Source organism: Columba livia, chromosome 5 (assembly GCF_036013475.1).
Source record: "Columba livia isolate bColLiv1 breed racing homer chromosome 5, bColLiv1.pat.W.v2, whole genome shotgun sequence".
NCBI lineage: Eukaryota > Metazoa > Chordata > Aves > Columbiformes > Columbidae > Columba > Columba livia.
This window is the reverse complement of record NC_088606.1, coordinates 19035791-19050870: the sequence shown is the minus strand read 5'-3', so window position 1 is coordinate 19050870 and position 15080 is coordinate 19035791. Positions and strand designations below refer to the sequence as shown.

Sequence of the window (15080 nt, the reverse complement as noted above, 5' to 3'; positions counted from 1 at the left end):
TTAATGGAGTCAACATAATCTGAAGTCCTTAACATGAATCTGAGGGGTTGTTTGGTTTTTTATACTTTAGCTACACCAGATATTATAAATGCAGTGAAATTCTGACGCTTGTGTTATTTGGGTCAGTCTAGGTGATAACAACACTAAAAATGGAGGAGATGATTTCTATCCCCAGAGTGCCACCGGGCTTTCACAACAGATCTTCTTGAATAATAACGCTAAAAGAAGGAGGACAGGCTCCCTTGTCCCTTGCCTTTGTGTATATGCAGATTGGATTAGGAGAGTCTAATGAAGAACAAGCAGGCTCTTTTTCCTCTCACTCCAGCTAGCGCTTATCTTTCTGTGGGGTTTTTTACTTGTCAAAAGCCCAGACATCATCACATCAGAGGAAAGGCATTGGCAGGAGGGACGGCTGGAAAGTCTCCTGCCGCCTCGGCAGGTGCCATCGCACCACACTGGCAAAGACAGCGCATTAGATGAGGACAAGTTGGACGCCGGCTCTCGCAGAGCACAAGGACCACTGGGGAGTCCTCAGATCTCAGAGCCTGCTCCAGACGGAGGAGGAGCCTGGCTGGATCTCCATGACCCAGTTATGGACCATGTACTTCTAAGAATAACTTTCGCATCAAGCGGGGAGAATTTTCTTCTCCCAGCACCATAAACATATCCTTTACCCTCATTGCATGTTTATTAAGACGCCCCTCAGCACGAGTGCCAAACAAACCTTTAAGAGACGTGAATTTCTTCAGCGTGCACACAGCCAGGAGCACGTGTGCATCCCCTTATCTTACACAATGCAGAGCAGACACAAAGAGGAACCCTCTTGACAGGATGGATGCCTGAAGAAACAGAGACCAGGGAAAGACAGCAGAATAGCGGAAAGGAGCATGGGACAAGAGCCCTGGCTTCTATAGCTGTGGGCTGTTCACTGAGACAAAAAAATTGCAGAGAAGCCAAGGAGGTCAAACATCTTTTCCTCTCATCCGCTCATTTGATCAAGAAAGTTTCCATTCATAAAAGGCACAGATGTATTGCACGGCTTGAAAATACCATCTTAGCAGCCTTTGTGCAAAGCAGGAATCCCTACATGAATAAAACAAATCTTCAAGGGGGAAAAAAACAGGGCTTGTAACAAAATTTTTCAAGAGACCCTTAGATAGAGCAGCACTAGTGGGCGCAGCTAAAATTACAGCAAACCTACATAATGCGTCTGAACTAGCTTAGCCCTTTCCCTGCAAGCAGAGAAGCTGCCACATCAGTAACTCCGTTGCTAGGGCAACTGCTTACTTTCCATATCAACTGCAAACTCGTTGCTATGGAGACACATATACAAGAAAAATTCCTCTCTATAGCCAAGGACCAGATGGTAGGGAAGTCAGGGCAGTCATGGGCTAACGGGCTGTACTAAATGGGACACACACTAGAGGACATTTAGATCTGTATGTTCACAATAGGATTTATCTGAATGACTGAATTCACAGGTCTGGCAGTATAAACAAAGACAGGGAACTCCTCATCTACTCCCCATCATGTGATACTTCATACTCTGGCCAACTATTATTAAACTGCTGAGCTCAATGCAAAGAGGTTTCTACAATCAAGTGCTCAGCATTTTCCCTTCTTCAGCCTGGCTCTCTGTCTCCATCCAAGAGATCAGCCTCATCGCAAAGTTACATTAACAGTCACTCTGCCGGCTTGCCAGGTAAGCCTGATGGCATTGCAGCTGAAATGGAACAGCAGCAGCGCATAAACAAACCCAAGGAGAAAAATGTATTTTCCCAGCGTTCCACACCAGAGCTGGAAGCACCAGGACAGGGCAAATAAAAAACTCAAGTGATGCAGCCTCTAAGTCTTTTTTTTTCTTGCTGCTACAAGGATCTCACATCAGGAAATGCAAGCATTCATACACAGGCAGAAAAGGCTGCACACTACTAAACACATATTTAGCTCCATAAATATGAATTACTGGAGCCCAAAATCGAGAAAACTACTATGCAAAGGCAATTCAGAAAAGAACTAAGTGTTCAGCAGAACTTTTTTAGAAAAATGATTACTGAAAGGCTACACAAACAAACACTGGAAAGCACAACTATGAGAGGGAAAGCTTCTAGCTTTTCACAGTCTGTCAATGCACATCAACCGGCAAATGCTTTCAATTCCCAGCACTGATTAACTCCTTCCCCTCACACTGTACATGTTTCAGAGCCTATCTTGTCAGTATTTTATAAAATACCATTTGCTAAATGTTTTCTTTTTTCTCTCCACATAAAAACAGTAAGACAGGCAGACTCCAAGACTGCAAACTGCACAATGTGGCTGCAAAGGGGAAGAAGCGGCATGAAACGACTCCTTACGGTGGGGAGCAGCCCCTTCCCATGCCCCAAGCCCCAGCCCTAAACTGGAGAACCCTTTTGATGGACAGACACCTCTCTTCTGAACAGCAGAGATGCTGGCTGCAAGGTACTCAAATCAACCCCAAGTGTGCGTCTGCACACACACGAAGGTATTTTCAAAGCCAGCAGTTGACGTTTACCACTTTCCAAGTCCACAATTAGCTATCAAGCACCTGATTCAGCAACTCGGACCGAGCGCCAATTTTGCGCTTGGGACTGTCTGCCATGTCCCTTGGCCAAGACACGAGAAAAACCCAGCAGGACATTTAAATGACCTGCCTTGGTGCATTTTACATTCAAAATTCTCATCTCATTCACTGTAACACTGGCTACCTGCAGTTATTAGCATCTCCAGAAGATGGGAGAAATTATTTCTTATAACCTGGGATTTTCCAGGAATGAATAAAACCCCACCTCGTTATTCATATAGGCAAGGCCTCCCACCACACCTTGTTGTCTAGCTATGTAACCATGGCTCCAATCACAAATTCGAGACAGAGGTGACTAGTCATGCGTTGTGCTCCGCCACTTCCCTGTGGAGAAGCAGCACGTCGTGGTATTGTTCACATGAGCTCAGCAGACTGCTAGATATTTGACAGACAGACACGAGACAAGTTCCTGATAGGAAGGAAGCTGTACTCTAAATAGTCAACTTGTAAACAGAGGAAGAAGGATAGAACAAAATACAAACGGTAATGTTAAACACATGCCTTGCCAGTTACAGCATTTTGTTTGGTTTTGTTTGGTTGGTTTTGTTTTTAAATGTATTGTGTGAAGGCTTCTTATGATCTGGGACAGGATCATAAAAGTCTAGTGTGGCACTCGTTATTATAGTCTCACTTCAAAAGAAGAATTTAAGACTCTCTTTTACACAAAATGTTGGAGTTCAGGAACAGGTTTTTAATCTCACAATCATTCACAGCAACTAATTTACAAAAATACCAACGTCCAGTATGTGACCATCAATTTGTGGACAGTAGATTCTATGGAACAGCATTTAAAGGTGGGGCGGTTGGAGGGGAAGATAAACGAGTCAATCCTTTAAAAAAGGAAAGCTCCAGAGAATTATTTAAGTTTACTTAACTTCATTAGTTCAGTAATCTAAAATGAAAATAATGACAGTAATCTAAAATGAAAAGTTGCTAGTTTAGGGTAACGTACGACCCTTCCTCTAGAGTTACTTGAGCTCCTATTCCACAGCATTTAAAGTTAAATCACACCCAAAATAGGGAGAACAGCACCACCAACAGAAGTCTAGTTTCAGGGTAACCAGTTCCAAGACAATCGTTGCATTTACTTCACTGAAATACAAAAGCTGAGTGCATCTATTGTTTCTGCCAGGAGAAAGTGTCCACTTTCTAATCTTCAGCCAATTTTAGAGACAGAGGGTCAGTGATGTCATTTTACCCACTATTTATTTCATTAACCTGTGGGAAGGACTGTGAAATTGATCTGCAAGCTGATATTTTTATCAGCATACCCGTACTTTGCCAAAGATCCGTGCAGATCACCGCTTTCTGAAGACGGTCCCCTTCGGAAACCGACACCGGCTGCCAGGCAGCCCGAGGCGCAGAGGCTGCGCTGAGAGCTGCCCCGTCCCCTCACACACGGGCTCTGCCCGCACACACCGCTCAGGATCCAGCAATGAAACGGCAGACAACAGCAGAGATCCGGCAGCAAAAATGTGCTCCCCAGGCTCCTGCCACCATACCAGCTGCAGAAGTTACACCAGCCCAGGGAGAGAATAACTGAAATTTCAGTGAATGGCAACTTTCACCTTTGATGCCTGACCTCTCTCTCTCATTGAACAGTTTCTTTAAAACCTGCTGGAAATGGAACAAAACTTCATCACCAAAATTCAGAACTACTTCTGTTTGTTTAAAAGAAATAGAAGATTTTTCAGCTTACAACACAGACAAGGGAAAAAGCAATGGACTCCTACATAAGGCATACCCTTTCACTATACATTTGTATAAGCCAAGAACAGCACGCAGCCTATTTATAACATGATTACATTCATCTAGTATAGCTGGAAACCATTACCACAGCATGATAACTAAAAACAATATTTAACCACTATGCATGAAGACACCAGCTGGGGGGAAAAGAAAAAACACACACCCCCCGAGTACTTTCTTACAGATGTCTAGACAATGAATTTAATAAAATCAGAATGAGCCATGCTAAAGAAATGTTTGCTCTCTGAATTTAATGAACTACATTACCAGGGACAGCATTGCATATTCTGCATTTCACTGTTACAGACATGTTCTAGGATTAGCAGGTGAATATTTTCAGAGTCAGATAGGTTTCCGTAGTTCCAAACTTACCTGACTTCTGTCTTTGTCCACTTTCTTAAAACACTTATTCAAGGACAGGTTATGTCTCACAGAATTTTTCCATCCAGTGGGTGCGTTTGCAAAATACGGAAAGTGTTCCAAGATCCAGTTGTATATATCCTTTACAGGCAGTCTTTTGGTTGGCGAGTCCTCAATGGCCATAAATATGAGGCAGCTAAAGGAATAAGGAGGTTTGCAGTTGGGGTTCTGCTTGGCATCATAGGGCATGTCAGAGTGGGCAGGAGACGGTGGCGTGTCATCACCAATGTCCTGAACGGGGCTAACACTCCGTAACACCGAGTCCCCAAAGCTTTTCAGCAAGTTCTTGCTCTCGTGTAACCAGTTCAAATTAGTTAGTTCTTCATCTTCCATGGCCCCTTTATCTAATCTGATGGCAGGCAAAGAGAAATCTAGGTCCTCGTCATCGTGAAGTGCCTTTGATAAATCACTATCTTGGTAACGTTGGCTCAGTCCACTGGGAACGCTAATTCCTGAGCCCTCTGGCTTCTTACTGGGAGGCATGACTGGACCCATTTAGACAGCAATTCCTGGAGAGTAAATCCAAAGGAAGGGGAGAAAGAAACAGAGACAAAAGTTACCCCACAGAAATATACAGCATAAAATTTTGACAGCTTTTCCCTAACTAGTCAGTCAGACTTTTGTCATCTGTATTAAATATTACTGACTCCCATAAACAGTCATCCACAACTGTTGAGTAAAATAACCTAAAGTCAGGACATGGCAAAAAATTTCAGTCAATGGAGTAAGATGATAATCCTGACACATCTCAGTTCCGCATGCACATGAAGGCTCACACAGGAAATCCTAAAGACATGTCCCTTTCATAATGAATATGTGTATCAAATAATAGAATACTCTGATTGTATTACTTTAATAAGCAAGTAAACTAAAAAAAAATTAAAAAATAAAAAAAAATAGAGAAGCTTACGGCCAGTTGCTTCAGATTAAGCTCAGCTGTTTCACTTTCGAGAACAATTCAACAGCACTGTGATCAAAGCCACACTGGCTAAAGGCTGAGGCAGACAAGCACCCAATCTGACTAGAGTTGCAAAAAGCCTCAAAAATGACAGAAGAACTTCAAAATCAGCAAGGGTGAGAGAAGGAAGGAAAGCAATGCACAGTAGTTTTGGGACCAGGGCCAAGAAGCAGGAAACAAGCGCCAGAGGAATGGAGCACTTTAAAAATGTATGTAAACAGAGAAGATTTTAACATAAGCTGAACTGTATTTCAAACATGGCACAAAACAGAGTCAGAAAGGCTGCTGTGATGCTCAACAGTGGGCTGGGAGAAGTGGGACGAGCTGCTGAGGGTGCTGCACCAGCTGGGCCTGGGGGTACCTGTGAGCAGTAACACTCAGTTCCTCCACACAGTAAAACTGGCAGGATTTAGGTCTGGAGATATGAATAGCAATGAAATGAAAAATGGAAAGAGTTAATAACGGATTTTTAAATGACAAAACTTCCTTCACAAACACTGAACAAGAACAAAACGATTCCCTATATCTAAAACATGTCCCCAGTAATTCCCTGAAGTCATGTAGTCACACACTTGATATAGTAAACGAAGAGCAAAAAAACTACAGGTAACCACAGAACGAGCCATGTACCTACAGGGAAAAAAGAGCGAGATAGCCATTGTGGAAAAGAAAAAATGTGTATTTTAGCTGTTATAAAAGGGCAATAAATGAAAAAGGAAAGTTCCTGGGGTCTTTCTATGAACACTTTACACCAAAGCAGCCACTGCTAAAAGACGAAATGTATGGAACTTCTGTGCACAGAAGCCTGCTAACACACAGCACCACCTAACAAGCTCGGTGAATGTGTGGTTTTACACAAGTATCTGGAAGAGGAAAAAATACCGAGGCAGATATAAACACTGGGAGGCCAAACTTACATTGGTCCCACCTCCCAGCTTTCAAAGCAGCGCCCAGCACAGCCAGAAGGTAAACACGAGTATCGCCGGCACCCGGGGGCACCGGCATCGCCTACCTCTGCCACACACTCAACTTTGACTCCGAATGGAAGTTACGTCCCATGGGCTTCTAAACAGGAAAATTATATGATGGCTGACAGTAAAGTAATTTAATTGCACTGTTGCTATGACAACACGCTGCTCTCTTTCTGTTTAATTTGCTTATTTGCCAGTATCCTCCCAAAGGGCCACATCATACCGTCCCTCTTCCTTTTTTCCGTTTTTACTTTCTTTTTCCTCGCTCCGCGCAGCGGCCCTCACGGCTGCCAGGGGGTGACTGCGCGGCCGCGGAGCCCCCTCGGGCCGGCACCGGCGCCTGCGGGAGGCCGGCGGGGCCGCCCGGAGAACGGCTCCCAGCGGAGCCGCCGCGGCCAGGAGGAAGGCAGGGAGGGAGGCGGGGTGGCCGGGGCTGCCCCGTAGGCGGACGGGCCCGGCCGGGGCTGCGCCCGGGGTGTGTGTGCGGAGGGGCCGCGGGTGTTACCGAGGCCCGTGGCGGCTGCGGCGGCGCCCCGCCGCCAGACAAAGGAGCGCCGGTCACATGAGAGCCCGCAGTTGGGCGAACATTTTTAATTCGCTGCCAACTGCGGGTGCTCCTCCAGGTATCTGTACAGCCGCCCGCCCGCCCGCCCGCACCGGGCGCTGCCGCCCGCCTCACCCGCGGCCCGGCGGGGGAGCGACCCGGGCGGGGGGCACCAGGGAGGCCCCCCCGCGCAGCGCTCCCACCGTACTTGTCGCACGGGGGGGCGGGCACCCATTGGCCGGCGCCGCAGCCAATCAATGGCGTTGCTAGGAGACCGGGACTACTCCGGCGGGGCGGGCGCGGGCGGCCGGCGGCGCGCATACCGCCAATGCCGGCCAGATGTCACCGGCCCCGCCGCGCCGGGAACGCAACTTCTCCCCGCGCCCGCCCCCTCCGCGCGGCCCTGCGCACCGAGCGGCGCCTCTCCAACCCTCCCGCTCGCATATACGTGTGTGTGTGTGCGCGCACTCAAAAGTCCTTGCCCGAGCGCCTCCCGGAAGCCCCCGGCGGGACCACCTCGGGCTGGAAGCGGACCCGCGGCGCGGCCCCGCGGCGCGGCCGGCTGGGCTCGGCGGGGACACGGCGGCGCGCACGCCGCGGCTGCGCACCAACTCCTGGCCAAGTTGTGGCGCCGGGTGGCCGCTGGGCCGGGCCGAGCCTGGCCGGGCAGGACCGCGCCGCCCCCGAGACGGGCCCGCCAGCGCCTTGCGCAATCCCCGCCACCAACAACCAGAACTTACCTGGCGGGGGGCGGTGGTTTCACCGCGGTCCCCTCATGGCTGTGGCGCAAACTTTCATCTGACGGAGCCGGGCATCGCGCGCCCCCCGCCTCAGGCCGAGTCCCGAGGGTGCCGCGGGGGTCCCGGCGCAGCGGGCACCGCCGCCAGCATGGGGCCCGGCCGCCGCCCGCCCCGCGCTCCCGACGGGCAGCGGTCCGCCTCGGTGCGAGCCGAAGAGCGAGAAATTGTTTCCACTGCAAACAAAAAAAGGCGACACATGACCAGGGAGGGAGGGGAGAGAGGGAAAACGTGGGCTGGGCCAGCCGAGACGGGAGAAGCCGCGGAAGGGAGGGCCGCCGGCGGTGGGGGAGGGCGGCGGCGCGGGCGGCGCTGCTCACGGCCGCCCGCGGGGACCCCGGGCCGCCGCCACCGGCTGCCGGGACGCGTCCTCCCGCGGGGGCGCCCGCCCCGGCCCCACAGCCCCCGCACGGCGGCGCGGGGGCGCTCCGAGGCGGGCGGTGGGGTCGCGCCGGCCCGGCGGCGTCTGCCTGGGGTGGGCAGGGGGGCGGGAAGCGCCGGCGAGAAGCTCCGGTGTGGAAAGAGCTGGCGGCGCTGCCGGTGCTCACCGGCGCTCCCACTTGTACGAGTCTCGGCCCCTGCCCGCGGCGTGACGGCCGCTGGTGACAGGGGGCCCGGCCAGACCGACCCCGCGCAAACTGCCACGAACTGCCCGGTCGCCGCTGAAGGCACCACCAAGTACTCCGAGTCCAAAGATCAACACACCGGGGTCCCGCTTCTCCCGCCCCCTCGGGAGGAGCAGGGGAGACATCTTTCTGCACCGAAACACCAGGCTCCGTCCTGCCCAGCCCCCAGCACGCGGTTAATGCTGCCGAGGGGGGGACACACGCCACCCGGAGCAGAGCCTCCGCTATCCACAGTCCGCCAGCCGCCTCCGAGCACGCCTGTCCCGCTCATCTGTGCAGGAGCCAGCGGCGAGCGCACCTGCGGGCAGCAGCAAGCAGGGCATAAAGCAAGGGGTCCCTGCTGCTGGCTCGCTGTGCCGTCAGACTGTGGCCCCAGCTGGGGGTCCGTCTGCACGGTGTGCAGTGAAGAACCGTGTTGCAGAAACCTGCAAAAACGGCTGAGGAAGAACACAGTTGCTCTTTAGTCTAAGGAAATTTGCTTTAAAACAAGGCCTGATTTAATTAGGAAGAACAGTGCATTTTCTCCCCTGCTACCACACCTTGATATAATAACTAGTATTCACTTGAGTAAAAAAAACTTACCATTGGGTAAATTATTGTAGGGAACTAACTTGATTTTAAAATAAAAAAGAAGTTGCCTGGTCCAGACAGCACTAGTTAAACATAGTCTCCCATATATAACACGCTTGCTCTCCAGCAGCTTCAGCCATTCACAGTACAGAATTAAGGTATGGCTGTCCACCCACAAAACAAGCACACAGAATTGTTTCATAGCTAATCTACAAAAACCAAGGATTTTTCTCTCTGGGTAACAAGGCTTGCAAATTTATAATACTTCAAAATTAATTTTCCTTTCAGTATAGAAAAGGTCTGCTGCAGAAAATGTATAAACAATGTAATCCAAGTTAGAAATACAGGTATATTGTTAGATCCTTTCCAATGCAGCCCTGGACACACAAATCATCTTCGAGCCAAGAAGAAAAGCATTTTAGGCATTTTATTCCAAAAAGTTAGGACAGCTCTCTCAAGACCTTGCAAGAATTCTGTGGTGACCCACACAGTCATTATTATCCCGCCTAACCGGGATCACCACCATATCCTCCTGCATGTCTGTGTCTGCACACAGTCATTTCCCAAGGCACGGGTTCCCTCTTTTAATGTCTGACACTTGTGAAATTCACATCTTCAAACAAGAGTGGCAACTACCTCACTCGCAAAGTGCAGGGCTGAAAAACGTTTTGTTGATTCTCTTGAACTAGAAATTCCTGTCATAACTCGCTAAGACCTTCTTTTGCCGATAGCTTTCCCTCCCCTGCCCAGTGAACTTCTGTTTCACATTCTTGCATATTTTCAAGAAGACATGCCAGCAGCTGGATTGGAGAATGGGAAGAGTACCTCTCAGGCAGCAGAGTATCATTGTCACCCACTAGTAACCCTGCCCTGTGACTCCACCAGCCCTAACACTCCAAGAGTCAGCAGACCATTAGTTTACACAGTTCTTATCTCATGGCCGTTTGGTTTCAAACACAAACTAAATTACCAAGTCATAACTCCACCCACCTGAATTTACTCCAAATCTTTCAGACGTTTTTCTGAGTGAATCAACATGTCTCTTTACCGGCAAGCAAGGAGATTTATTGCATTTATCATCACTTGTTAAAGTTAAGTGTCTTAGAACAGGCTACCAAGAAGAATTCAGCTAATGAGAAGTATTTCTGAAGTGAGCAGGGGGAAGCCTGGTGAGATGCAGGGTAGTGTGCAAAGAATATTACACCGTGAATACATTACATACACACCCTGTTCAGGTACACAGCTCAGCTCTGTTCATGACTAGTGGCAAAATTCTCCACCAATACTGGTGGAATAAGATCAGTTCCAGAGTTTTATACCTTTTCCATGGTGAGTAAGAATTTCCCAGAGCGCACACCGTGGATTACGGTGGACGACCACTGAGACGCATTTGCTGTGTAGACAGAAAATCCAGCATGGCTGAGCGCAGGGGCCAGCAGCCAGCGATGCGGAAGCTGAGGGGAGCAGAGGGACAGACTGCGCCCCGGGCTGGAGGGCTGGCCCGGGGCTCCCCGCCCAGGGAACCCCCCAGGGGCAGCGGTGTGGGGCAGCCTGTCCTTGCACTCACCCCTGAGCTCAGCAGCAACTGGAGCTGTTGGCTTGCAGAGCGATAAAACACCAGCAGTGAGGTAAACACTCATTCCTTGCCTCTTGGGGAGACTGTCCCCCTGCTTCTTCTGACCATGTGCTGGAACACTTAATACGACTAGTTTAAGAAAGGAGAATATAGTCTTACACAGAACCAATGGAAGATCATTAACTGCTGGCTTAGAGACTACAGCAGCATCAGAACATCTGACATATGGACATGAAGTAACTCATGGTGATCTTAGGCAAGCCACCAAATTTATTAGGGTGTTGATTTCCCCATTTCCAAGACAGGAATAGTACTAACACACTTAGCAAAAGATTTGCAACGCTGACAGATGAAAACAGTTCATACACGAAGACCAAAGTATTTGCCACACTGAAGGCTGATTAGAAGTACCAACAGTGCAGAGCTGCACTTTAGCCTTGTGGGCTAATATACAGCAGTCTAATCTTTCCCCTCAGATTTCAGAATACCAACTGCAGATGTTGCAGTATCTTATTTAATGAGGATTTCCAGCCATCGCCCTATACTTCTTTATCTCTTATCCTCCTCTAGATTGGAATCCCTGATAACCTCCCACAAGCCATTGAGCACACAAGCACAGCAAGGGTCACGGGCTCTTTTATCAACCCTGCAAAGCTCATCTTCCCCCCTCCATCTTCATCTCCATCTCTGCTGGGGGCATTTTCCTTCGCTAGTATTATGACCATGCCACATGACCTTGCTAAATATTTCTACTTTCTGCCCTCTGACCTCACCAGTCCCACCATTCAGCAGACCTGCACTTCTTATCCTCACCTTTAAGCCGCCATTCCTAACCTGTTCTCCAATTATAATGTCCTCATTGACTGGCATCCTCGTGAATGTTTATTCTCTCTACATTAGAGTCAAATTTCCTCCCTGAAGTCTGCTGCAAGTTTGCCGACTAAACTTGCTCATTAGGATTTATAATCTGATAGGCAGCTGTACACAAAAACATCCCAGTTCTGAAAGGGTCCTGATGTGCAAGGTACCTTCCACAGACTGAAGAGGACAGGGCTGCTGCCCCTTGTGATCAGTGACCGGCCTCTCATGGGGGGACACGTCTCAGGCTCTGACACCGTACACTGGCCCACTCTTCCCCCATGCAGAACGACTGGCATCCGTCATCAGTCTTGCCATTTCTAAACTTATGTCTTCTCCCAGGCAATGGATTTAATCTTGTGCAGAGCAGAAGCGTGCTGACTGCCTTCAGGCGCCATTGAAAACTCAATCATGAATACAACATGTGTTTGCTCTTTTCCTCTTTCACAACTCCTGTTCCCAGCATCCTCCAGTCCCTCATATAGTACCTGCCGTATCACCACTTCTTTATTTTTAACCACAGCAGACCAGCCTGGTTTTGTTGTTTGTACTTTGCCCACTTCTGGGGCAGCAAAACAGCCATATCTGAATTCCCACCCGAACACGCCAAGTCTCTGCCTTGTACAGAGGTGCCACACCAGACTGGCTGATCAGCTCCCGCCAGTGCAAACGAGCGGCTCTCGCCTTGCAGCTGCCCCAGGGCAGCCATTCCCTGTCCTGCGCCATGTCTCCTACAAGGATGCGCTCCCCTTTCTTCTCCCACCCCAAGCACCAACTACAGATACAAGCCACACACGCAGTAAAGGCCCAGCTTACTCCAGCTGACTGATAGGAGATCTATCTTTTGCTTATTCACTTGAGACCATGGAATCAGATTTACAAAGCATTTTCCCAGCCTTTCATTTAACCATTCTTCAAGTTCCCATTTGGCCCAGCTAGTGAAACCCAACAGAAACAGACCTGAATCGGCGAGAAAATGAGCACCGATATGAAGTTTTGTCAGAAGTATAAGCAAACAAAAGTATCTACAGCATTTCTGTTTCACAGGCTAAAATATAATTGATTTCTTACAATGAAATCCAGAGTTTATGAAATAGTTCCTTTATAAAAGAATGCATGCACATTTATGGTGTTATTGTAGTAACAGTTGCAGCTTCTAAGAAAATTAGTATCCTTAGCACTAACATTATATACAGCTGACAAGCTACCAGCAAGTGTGTTTCTGTACATGAGTGTGGTGGCAGGAGAGTATCGTGCGTGCTAGATTGTCCTATATACATTTGTTAAAACAGGCCTATATGAGACGTGCTTTCTCAGAGTAATTACGCCAACATACCAGCATCCCAAGCACAACCCTAGCTTGCACTGCTAAATGGAAGCTTCTGCCAGTGCACCTTATTTTAGTAGCCCAGCCAGTGGGAAGCAAAACGTTGCTGGGATAAACATACGGTTAGTGGAGTCTTCTGCTATAATGGTTATATTGGTCTGAAATCCCACCTAACCTAGCACAGCTGGTATATTAATTGCAATACAAGCCAGTATTTCTGGTCCTGTTGCGGTGTTCGAAGAGGCTGAAAAAAGAAAGAACTGGGTTTGGTACCCAGACTCTGTTATCTGTTATACAGGTCTAATGCCACAAAACTTGGCCTGGAGTTATCTCAACATTGGTATTCGCTATTTGGCAGCTGAGGTCAAAGTAATCAGCAGAACCAGAAATCAACTGAATTTTTGTTCTTAAAAGCAAGGTGGAAGAAAAGCAGCAGCCAACACTGTATAGAAGTAAAGGTCAGAAGTTTGGGGTAAAACTATAACAGACAACCAAGTTATTTTATAAAGTTCCCAAACACTGTTGCCAAATTGAATTTCTAAAACTAAGACAAAATTCTTCCTGGACAACATCTCAAGTCCTGCCTCAGCTTTCCTGAATACAAGCTGTTCATTTCATTGAAGGCTTTAGGATTTTGTCCTTTATTTGTGTATCCATGCATGCAAAATTAAGTTGCAACAGGGCCTCACAGGTAGTGAAGTTTGTGTTCACATCTCATCAACTGAGGATCTCAGGACCTGACTCTAAACGCAATTTGCTATCACTGGAGCTGTAAGCTATTAGGTGATTATTCTCCTCTGACTGCTTGCTTGCACCAGGTGGATTTCCTCACCACGATTATACTGAGGCACAGCTTGATTTCCAGCTCTTTGTAGCACAGGATATTCCAGGGTGCTTTACGCAGCACTCAGTGCTGCTCTTCCCGTACATTTCTTGGAACGCTGTTCCTGGAGGAAATCCTGTGAGATGTGGGTCCAGATTCCCAGACTGCAGCAACACAGAGACAGCTACGAGAGCCTGCGTGAGGTGATGCAGAGATGGAGCACAAGCAAGGCAGATCTACGGTTGTGTGTGCAAAGGGATGCTGAGAGGATGCAGGGAAAAAAACGCAAAGTGTCATAAAATTATTAAGCAAACTTCTATCCTTGGTGTGTTTTTAGTACTACATACCAGCCTACCAAACGCCTCAGGGAGCAAGGAATGGAAAGCAATGAAAAACTGCAGTGGGAGGACTGAAAGGAGTGAGTAGCACCCACAGAAAGCTTCTGCGCCATCCTGTGCTCCCCTCCAGAGCCAGGGGCGAGTTGGGCTCCACGGCTGAACCTGAGAGCAGCCGCCGCGGAGAGCAGGTCAGCGAGATTTGGGAAGGAAGGGGGAAAGCTGTCACCACAAAAAAAGCACAACTAAATTACCCACATCCCAGCAGCAACTTCTGTTCCCAGCTACGGCCAGAGAACCACCCCCTGGCTGCCACATTCATGTCCTGCGAGGTGGGTTTCCCTGTGAGCAGCTTTTGGTTTCCTCATGGTGACAAAATTTCGTTATGATTATGGGCTGACTTATCCACTGGGGCATTAATTTATGCCGGGTCTCTTGTTACTGCTCCCATCTTTTTGGCAACAGATAACTTCAGTTACCAGTTGCGGTCATCAGGGAGGTATGGCTGGAAAATCAAATAGTGCAACTCACAGATTTTTTGCAGGCAAATTTCTAATTCCACAGGTCTCTCACAAGGATGCCACCAGGATGGAACGGGCCTCAGCAGCCAAAACACTACGGAATAATCTTGAGAATTTTTTTTTCTTTAAATCTGAAGTCCTGTAAACATTGATATTTATGCCTCCTTCTACGGCTCAGCTAGTTCCAGCACAGTTTAGCACTTCCATAAGCATTTCAAGGACAAAAAAATACTATGGCTATAACAAAATTTTGAAGCACGTTTGAGGAGAAAAGTCACTTCAATTGTTTGAACACCGGTAGAGGGTTTTACTTATTTTACATCACTTGTCACATAATCATATTTTTTTGCATAATGGAAAAAAGAAATACAATGTGAAAACAAGACAATATCGAACCAAACGT

General features: G+C 48.3%; 1 protein-coding gene across 10 annotated transcripts in view; it reads right to left on the bottom strand.

Moving 5' to 3' along the window:
• FOXN3 (forkhead box N3) overlaps positions 1 to 15080 on the bottom strand; it is a 211420-nt gene that overhangs the window by 127951 nt on the left and 68389 nt on the right. For 6 of the 10 annotated variants that reach the window (XM_065063703.1, XM_065063700.1, XM_065063708.1 and 3 more), the window contains exons 2-3: positions 7985 to 8217; positions 4724 to 5280 (exon numbers count right to left, since the gene is read on the bottom strand). In XM_065063703.1, the coding sequence (XP_064919775.1) occupies positions 4724 to 5266 (543 nt within the window). In that variant the 5' untranslated portion in view covers positions 5267 to 5280; positions 7985 to 8217. Of the gene's footprint in view, positions 1 to 4723; positions 5281 to 7205; positions 7225 to 7984; positions 8218 to 15080 lie in introns of those variants that run through there. The other 4 variants (XM_065063701.1, XM_065063706.1, XM_065063710.1 and 1 more) reach the window with 2 other exon arrangements.